Here is a 9536-nt window from a genome sequence, read left to right on the forward strand (position 1 = left end):
TTTTCTTATTTAGTTTTTATTTTCTGAAAGTTATGCGGCAAGAAATTGAATGTTGTATTGCAAAATTGGATCACATCCAATCATTGTGACAACTGGTGAATTTTGTTAAATCAAGCCTCATACCACAGAAATGCATTTTTATCTCTTTTAGCAAAACAAGGCATGAACTTAAGCTATTTTGTTTTTACTGCAGTTTTATGCAAATCACACATCCAGATCAAATGCTCTTTACCTGGACACTTTAATGTAAACAAGCAAAGCAGAAGGAATGAGTATCGGCGCCCTCCACTGGGTGCCGGACGTCTACATCTCCAACAGAGCTTTGATGTCATCGACCCGAGACGTTTTCCTGTCGGTATTGGTGGAGCCAAACGCCTTCTCCACCAAGTCCTGCTTCTTCTTCTGGATCTTCACCATGTTCTCCTCCACTGAATCCTTCACAATGAACTGCAGGAACAGACGCACTCAATAAACTATTCACATGCAGCAAGAATTAAACGAAGGAAAAGCCGTTGAGGCAGTGACTTAATGAGGTTTTAGTGGAAAAACGCAGCGATGCTGCTGAGCAAACATCCATTCATTGACGGAGTTCTGACCTTGGTGACGACAACATTTCTCTTCTGGCCTAAACGGTGGCAGCGATCGATGCACTGCTCTTCAGTAGCCGGGTTCCAGGCCTGAAAGGGACAAAAACAGCAGACTAAAAGAAAGAAAAAAAATCCTTGCATGATTGCATTTCTCTGTTTGGATCTGCATGATTCCCTTTTAGTCCACTAAACTAAAAGTGGACTTGATTTCGCTTCGACAGAGCGGACATCGGGCCTTCTGTTGTGAAACCCCAAGATAAAACGGAAAAAAATGTGAGTGAACATTTGGCATGGAGATGCCATGCTGATAGAAATCACCCTCACTTCATTTATTTATCAGATAAACAAGCCACACTGCAGTCCTATGACCAGTAGTTGTGTCTTACATCCTTTTGCAACTCTTTTCTTTGTTTCTTTTCTCAGAATGATTTATGCACGAGGCATTTCTAGGTTTGAATCCTTGTGTCTGCTGCAGAGGCGTGCGCTCTTACGGGATCCATGAGGAAAACACGAGACGCTGCGGTCAGGTTCAGCCCCACCCCTCCGGCTTTCAGCGACAGAAGCATGACTTTGGGGCTGTCCGCCGCAGAGCTCTGAAACTCCTGGATGATCTGAGTTCTCTTCTTCTGGCTCACCGTGCCGTCCAGACGCACGAAGCTAAAGCCGTGGTCTCTGGCGACGAGGAAGAGCGAATGAAAAGCCTGCTTAGGGCGATAAACTGAGTGACGGGCGCTCTGCGTTTACCTGAGCGGCGTCTGAAGGACGGTGAGGAAGCGCGTGAACTGAGAGACGACCAGACACTTGATGTTGACGTCCTCAGCCCGCTGCCGGAGCAGGTTTCTCATCAGCGCCTGAACCTGCAACCATGGAGGAGGAAACGCTTCGACTTTTCAGAAACTGTCAATATCTGCTTATCTGATGAAAGTGTATTTAATAGAGTGTTTAATTTAGAAAAATTTGCTCGTCTACATTTACCCAGGAGAGACGATGAAAGTGTTGTTTTTATAGGTGTATTTTAATCTGTCAAATTCCATTAAAGGCTGATGTTTTCTTATTTATTTCTTGTAAATATCTTCAAAGGTGGGTGGAGTAGCCAAACGTTTTACTCAAGTAAGAGTAGAACCACTTCAACACATTTTTAACCAAGTAAAAGTTAAAACTCAAGTAAGAGTAAAACAGTATTTGGTAAAGAAGCGACTCAATTGATCAAAACATTCATCATTTACTATAAAAAAAACTTAATGGAATGGACTGAAATATAAAGTTGTGTGGAAATTTGGGTATTTTAAAGATCAAAATGAAAGTAATTCATACAAGATAATTACAAAAATGTTTCCATATTAATTTCTTTCACTATAAAGCAGAAAACTAGAATCCAGAATCAGAATCTCTCCTTCGGCTGAATTTCAGCCTCGATGTGTCGCTCTTACCTTTGAGCTTGTCCTCCACCTGTCAGAGTTCACACTTTTCTCATCTTCCATCTCCTCCTCCGGAGGAAACTCCACCAGCTCACTGGTCTTGATTTCGCTTCGACAGAGCGGACATCGGGCCTTCTGTTGTGAAACCCCAAGATAAAACGGAAAAAAAATGTGAGTGAACGTTTGGCATCTAGTGGCAGCCCTCCTCCCCCGCCACTTGACGCCGAGGACCTGCTCACTGCTGATGACTTGCGCGATGCACGGCCGGCAGTACACGTGGGCGCAGTGAGTGATGACGGGCATTCGGATGGAGTCCAGACACACGGAGCATTCCTCGTCCGATCCGCTGGCCAACACCAGCCGCATTTTCTCCACCAGCCGCTGCCGCAGCTCCGCCGGAGTGTTTGCTGTGGCTGCATGGTGGGGAGAAAAATGTTAAAAATATCCCGAACCAGAGCGTGTTCGGAAACCTTTCGACCTCTGAGCGACATCACGGACACAGACCAGAGAGCTTACCTAAATCTGCGGTTATTTCCCCGATCAGATCAGGGTGGCAGCAGTATTGCCTCAGCCGCATCAAGATGGCGAGAACGTCGGCGTAATTCCTCAACACGGACCCTTCGGCTACATATCTGCAAAAGGCAAAACACACAAGCGAATGCATAACAGGCGATGTGGATTGAACACTACAAGTCAACTTTAATACCCAGCTAAATGTTTTATGAGAAGCTACTCCCTGCTATTTTGAAATCGCAGCTCCACGTCCCAGTTAGTACCTGCCGATTGTGCGTCTTCCCTCGAAGCGGGCCAGGTTGTACTCCATCCTCTCCTCCGGGCTGAGCTCCACCTGCTCCACGTAAACCGTCTTCTTGGGCAGCGACACCAGGCGGCGACCGTTTACCTCGCTGTTCTTGGTCCGCCTCAGGGTGATGCACTTCACCAGGTTCTGGAGGTTCCTGCAACACACAATCAACACCTTCACGTCCCTGAGTTGAGATGGTACGATGACAAATACTTAGTCAAACTTTAGAACTAGGAGAATTTAAGGAGAAATACATGGCAGTCAAGGTTTCTACATATTTTACAGTCACAAATTTCAGAGTTAGTCTATTTGGTGACCGTGAGATTTAAATAGAAAACCTGCAGAATATTCAGAAGGATGGACAGGTGAAAGGACAAACAGACCAACTGATTGGTGGAGATAAATACCCCTTATATTTGTATCTTTAAAAAAAAAAAATCATTGCAAAATTCTGGTATTTATCATGCAGACAGTGAGATACAAGAAAAAGCCTGATAACGCAAATGTTTTTCCATACCATATGGAAAACTTGGTATGGAAAGCTTGTGCCATTTTCCACGCAAGTCCACACCCAAAACCTTTTTAAACCAAATCTCCTTTTTAAGACGCAAAGGAACCCTGCATCACAACTGAAAAAGACACAAAAATATTCCTGCTCCCACTGAATCCGTCTGATCAAACTGCTCCCTCTAGTGTACGTTTTGCAGAAGTGCGTCGGTGCGCTTTGACGTGGGCACTCACTGCAGGCCGGCTCTGTCCCCTTGTATGACCGGCCTCTGGATGACCCGGTTCCACCACTCCCTCACATCGAAGGGCTTCAGCCGCAAGAAGGCAAGCAGCATCCACAAGTCCTTCACGCTGTTCTGGATGGGAGTGCCTGAAAAGAAAAAAAAAACAAAAAAAAAAACATGTTCCGTTACAAAAACCTTCAATCATAGCAAAAATATTGAGCATTCCTTTCTTACTTCAGACTGTATCTGGGTGTCACTGTACCTGACAGAATCCAACGTCTCTGAGCTTTCAGCTCGAGCACGGCTTTGCTCATCTGTGCGTTTGGGTTTCGGATGATGTGCCCTTCGTCCAGAACCACCCTCAGCCAGTTGATCCCATGTAAAGGACTCTTACTCTGAAAGGAAACATATAATGTTTGCTATCAACCAATCGAAACCTACACTTGAACCTTAGTTCTGAGACTTAAAGTTCCTCAATGATCTTCTTCTTCTTCTTCCTTTCTTTGTGGATTTGATGGTTTTTGATCCCCATCCCAACTCACGCCAAAGTCGGTCGAGAGGACGTTGTAGGTGGTGATCACCACATCCTGAGAGGACAGAAAGGTCTTGCTCCTGTTGCGCTCAGAACCGTAGTACAGATAGATGTTGACCTTCACATTGAACCGGAGGTGCTGCTTGAACTGGTCCTGCACAGAGAAAAAAAAACATGTTACAAAACGCAAAACATCCAAATCAACGGCATGGCAGGACAGGTGACTTCTGCAGATGATTGAACTGGATTTTTCTTTAAGGGTGTCAGAGCGAAAGGGGTTGAAAACAAATGCACAGCACAATTTTCAGATTGTTTTTGGGGGGGAGGGGGACCAATGATTCTTTTACTTCAACCTCATCACTATCCACTAATCTGCATGGGTCTGTTGCGTGAAATCTCATTAAAATGCACTGCAGCTTGTTAATGACGCGTGAAAAAAAAAATCTAAAGAAAAAAGAAAATATAAAGTTGTGTGTTCTTACCAGCCAGTTGCTGAGCACGGAGAGAGGACAGACGATGAGAGTTGCCTTCGCTGACAAGTCATCTGTGCTTTCGGAGACGGACATCTCCACACCTGCACATTACAAAATGACCGGCGTTGATGACAAATTTCACGTTTTCTTTGGACTGAATCCAATCACAGAGTTGAGAGGAGGCAGAAACCCCCGTCATGCGTTCAACTCACTCTGTTTAAGTTTGCTTTTCTCTGTTGTTTTCTTCTTTGGCGTGGTCTCCGACGTCGCGCAACTCAAGGCAGCAGCAAAGTCCAGATCTTCGAGTAACAGCGGACCCTCTGTGTAAACGGTAAGAAATGTTTTGGATAACAGGAATACTCCTGAGTAATGCCACATTCATCGACTTGTAGATTTTCTCAACAATGTTTGATGAGGACAGCAAATTTAAGGGAGATTGCACCTTTGCTGGGTTTGCGCTTCGTGGGTTTGTGCTTCTCTTTGCTGGTGCCTGCATGTCGGACAGGTCAGAAAGAAAAAAAAAAAGCCATTAAAAGGAAGGAAAACAAATACAAAAGTTGAATAACGATAGTTGGATGAAAAACGGCCAGATTGTAAACCGGTTCTTACTTTTCTGAGGCTCGTCTTCTACCTGCACCACGTCTGCGTCGATCACGTCCTCCTTTGGACTGAACCACATTCAAAAAAAATTGAGTCGAAGTTAGCAGAAGCTGAATAATTACACACTGGTGAGTTCGAATGAAGAAGCCGAAACTACAGAGAGAAACAGAAATAAATAAAACAAATGTAAAAGCATGCTTACATGGCGGAGCAGTGGGAACTTACTCCTGCTGAAATAACTGCACTGCTGCTCCCTGAAATAAAAACAATTGTATCATTCTACTTTTTATTTGTCTCTGGAGGTAAAAGAGCTGACCAATAGCCTTCCAGTACCTTGCAGTTTAAAGCCTTCCAGTGCCTTTTTCTTAGCTTTGGTGGGTGAAAATGGCCCATCCTGCACACACAAAGGCAAACCTGTTTTAATCACTGACTTTACCTGTCCTACAGAATAAAGTGAGGTGGTGGCAGCTTACACATCTCTCCACAGGCAAGGGCTTCCCTTGGTGGAAGTTGGTAAGGATCAGAGCGATGGTTGTTAGCGTTTTACCCTGAAACAGAACGAAACAATCGCCTAGAACGATGATTAAATTAAGCATACGTTTCTTTAGGGCTCATCACTCACCAGCCCCATGTCATCAGCCAGTATTCCCCCCCGAACTCTCTCTGGTATTTCTGTGGCGGAGAAACACGTGAGGCTGTTGTAGTACAGGTCGCCTCGCTTCTCCCAGAACGGCGGCAGCACGTCTTCATTTTCCCGAGCGCACATCCAGGACAGCGCCTGCTTCTGGTGAGGCAGCAGCGGCGTGACCACAGACTGCAGACACATACAGCCAGCCATATGTCCACAGACGAACTTACAGTACCTCTTTTTTGTTGTTGTTGTTGTTTTTTAACTAGTCCTGTGCAGCAGCGCTGCACTCAGAATAGTCGGAGAAGCCCGACGGATTTACTTCCACAAGTAGAGCGTTACGGCTGTCACTATAACACTCCACTTGATATAGATGTTGTGATTGCTTTGGGTTTTGAAATGGTTTTGGGTTCATTTCAAATGCAGTGGACAGGATGAAGCCCCATTTCCTCAGACCCCCTTATGATCAAAAGTTGCCTTAAACTGATAAATCACATCCACCTGTGTGAAGTCAGTACAAGTCAAGTGCATCAGTTACCGTTTTCTGAACAGTCACCGATCTTTAAAAACCCCGACTTGCCAATCCCGATTTGGGCCGTTTCAGATTGTTGGATAGCTGGCACCGTCACTTGTTATAACGTCACAATTAACCTCCAATACGACGACCGTATTTTATCGAAAAGCACTAAACGATACCGGAGAGTCAATGCAAACTTGTTTTAACTGCACATATTACAAACAAACAAAACCCCCAAACCTCTTACCAAAAAAAAATTCACCGCTGTCTTTTGATTTTACAAAACTACAATGTTTAAGGACAACAGAAGAACTTAAAATACAAATAAAGTGTCTTGAGATTTAGGTTTCACATGCAAGTATCAGCCAGTTACCAAAAACTAAAGAAATATGGGCCAATCGATTGGTGCAAGATGCCTCTGCAAGATACTGTAGATGTAGCAAAAATTTGGAAACTTCCAAAAATAAAAAAATAAAGGAATATAACATTAATAAAGTTGAACGGATTTTGCTGAATATAACAATCATCCTCCATTTTATGTAATAGTGCAGGCCAGCTTTCAACAACACAACTCACCTCGGCTGCTTCTTTCTCCCCATCTTTGCTCTGCATCAAACCCTCGAATAAGTTGTCAAAGGCATTCTTTAACTGGAAGAGAAAGAGAAATACGAAATGCTACTACTATTGCTGAATGTTGCCGTGGTGATATCAGATATGATTAACAGGGATTTCCGTGGCTCATTTCCTTCATTATCAAGCATATACCACTCTAAAGAGTTAAAATGCACATCCAAAATGGGCAGTAAGGGCAGTGAAAGGCCGTCCAACGAGCCAGATATATTATTAGCTTGCAGAAATTGCATTCACCACACTTAAAGCAACATATTCTGCCAAATATGGCCTCCAAACAGATCTTTCTGACACTGAAAACACACTTTTATTGAAATAAATGTTTCATACCACTGGAAACAGGCAGAAAAAATGACAACTAAACACAGCGTCCGACTCCAGAGTACCAGGATCTTTCCTGATCTTCCCCTCTAAGCTTCAGTCAAGCGTATAATTCTAATTTCATCACCTCCTCTGCAGTCAGCGGGATGGTCACGCCTTTCTTGAAGGAAAACGAGGAACCCGGGCTGCCAAAAGATCTCCCCTTTGCGCCTGAAATTGTAAGCAGTCGGGTCAATGACGATCACCAGAAGACAGAATACAGAAGATGAGATGCGAGAGGAGAGCGCGTACCTGCGGCTCCGCCTCCGTCCGCGTCCAGTTTGAACCCTCGACTCGCCATGTGCTTCACCACAGCGTCTCTGTTCTCCTCGCTCCCCAAGAACGACAGTGTGACCGGCATGGAGAAGCTGTTGTTGGTCCCTGAGTAAACCACCCTAACAACGACATGAGCATTCAGCTTAAACCGACTGATGATCTTTGGCTAAAATTATTCTGCCAATCACAACTCACCCCTCTACTTTAGCCAAGTTGTTGTCCATAACATGCGCCATGGCTGCAGCCAGCTCCTTCCTGATGTGTCCCACCTGTCTGCCTAACACGTTGGTGACCATCACCGCGTTCTTGTCGTACGGATTATGAGGCTCTCGTACTAAACCCACCATCTCCCCTCGGTTGACCTATGCAGGGAGCAAAACATTAATTCATTTGTTCAGGAAAATGATTTTTCTTTCTCTTCATAAGTGCCGTCCCTGCGGAGATCTGATCCAGACTTCTTTTTTAACACAAAGGTTAATCATATTTTTAATGAGAAATATGGATGGTACATGGCCTACACTTCTTTAACGTTTTATCTAGTTCAGAGTTCACACACACACAGATGGTAGTCATCTACTGGATAGTAGCCAGGCACTGGCACCAAAATTTCAGGTTTTCAACATGCTGTAACTTTCTTCTTTTTATTTATTTTATTTTTTTTTAGCTAAATGCATAATCCTAGGAATATTTGAAAATGTTTTTAATGTTATTTCAAATCAAATGTTGATTTAACAAACAACTTCTTGGAAATTTTTTGACAACATTCCAACTAAATAATGTGGTCAATTACCTATTGAAATGCTCCTGGAACAACAATCACAGGAAGCAGACATATTTAGAAAACTCCTTCAATCTGTGGGGTTCCGCAAGGGTCCAATATTTATTTGAATTTTATATTCTTGCACTAGAATTATTCTGCCCTTTTCTGATATCTCTGATCACATCCATGCAAAAGATATCATGAAGGAGCAACAAAGATGTGATGATTAAAGAACCGATGCTCACCACGCCGGTGTAATATCTGAGCCCGACCACGGTGCCCCTCAGCTGGCCAAACAACAGGCTGCCATCTGCATCCGGCTCCTGGGAGGCAGCGGCTCTGATGGCCTGGGACAGAGTCTCTGCAGGGGACTCAGAGCCGTCTGAGAAGAGGTCCACATCGGTGGATCTGTCTCTTCCAAACTTCCACCAGTTGGAAAACATGTTGCTGCACATAGAAGAGAACAAAACGCATTTAAAATGTCTCAACAATTACAACTTCGACACACTTCAGCTAGCTTCTACGCCGAGTAGCATAAGCAAGGTAATATTAAACGAACAAGGCTTCGTTTAATGTTGCGGTTTTAACAGCAATTTCAGCGAGTTTTTTTCATACTTTCAGTTCCCTCGCCGAGTTTTCAAAAACCAGAATATCAGCGGTGTTGGTGTTTGAGTTGTAATTCACTTACAGTATAAATTGCATGTTAAAAAGTAGTACTTCCGGTGAAGACTTTCAAAAATAAACACTTACTCTGTAGTCGACAGTTAAATTGATTCTTCAGGTAATCCAAACTGTGGCGGTGTTCTAACTACATAGAACAGCGGAGAGTTCTATTTGCTTCGACACTGGACTTATTACGTGTTTTGTTATCGATCAGGCAGAGACTGTATGAATATTTCAGAATAAAGTCCAAGTATGTGACAGCATTGACTACAGTTAACAGAGAGTACGTTGTTTATTATAGACCGCATATGTGAGTAGAAATAAATCGGATTTTTTTATTATGTATTAACAAATCAGTAGACGTATTTACATAAAAATAACTAAACATTTAAAGCACATTTACATTTTGATGATGTGATATTTATACTAAACTGAGAGAAGTCGTGTTACCGTCAGAATTGTTATTAATGTGAATATATTTTCCACACACATTTTTATTCTGAAAATCAAACATCTTTTTCCGCGGTTGTTCCCACCAACAAAATTTGGAGTGCTACGG

At 43.4% G+C, this 9536-nt stretch overlaps 1 protein-coding gene across 3 annotated transcripts; it reads right to left on the reverse strand.

Moving 5' to 3' along the window:
• hltf (helicase-like transcription factor) lies at positions 1 to 9186 on the reverse strand. 3 transcript variants are annotated; one of them, XM_044143554.1, is made up of 25 exons: positions 9065 to 9186; positions 8560 to 8761; positions 7750 to 7916; positions 7531 to 7673; positions 7367 to 7449; positions 6865 to 6936; positions 5766 to 5957; positions 5617 to 5691; positions 5477 to 5537; positions 5346 to 5397; positions 5153 to 5211; positions 4986 to 5033; positions 4756 to 4863; positions 4553 to 4644; positions 4081 to 4224; positions 3801 to 3933; positions 3549 to 3684; positions 2782 to 2961; positions 2522 to 2637; positions 2237 to 2418; positions 2018 to 2140; positions 1332 to 1444; positions 1079 to 1259; positions 597 to 677; positions 1 to 447 (listed from the first exon to the last, which is right to left on the reverse strand). In XM_044143554.1, the coding sequence occupies exons 2-25, from the start codon at positions 8755 to 8757 to the stop codon at positions 304 to 306; spliced, it is 2883 nt and encodes a 960-aa protein (XP_043999489.1). In that variant the 5' UTR covers positions 8758 to 8761; positions 9065 to 9186; the 3' UTR covers positions 1 to 303. The 3 variants fall into 3 exon arrangements, with proteins under 3 accessions (XP_043999489.1, XP_043999487.1, XP_043999488.1); XM_044143552.1 differs by having other exon boundaries at positions 9003 to 9081; XM_044143553.1 differs by lacking the exon at positions 9065 to 9186 and adding an exon at positions 8930 to 9019.
• Between the last annotated feature and the right edge of the window lie 350 nt (positions 9187 to 9536).

This window comes from Gambusia affinis, linkage group LG16 (assembly GCF_019740435.1).
Source record: "Gambusia affinis linkage group LG16, SWU_Gaff_1.0, whole genome shotgun sequence".
Taxonomy (NCBI): Eukaryota; Metazoa; Chordata; class Actinopteri; order Cyprinodontiformes; family Poeciliidae; genus Gambusia; species Gambusia affinis.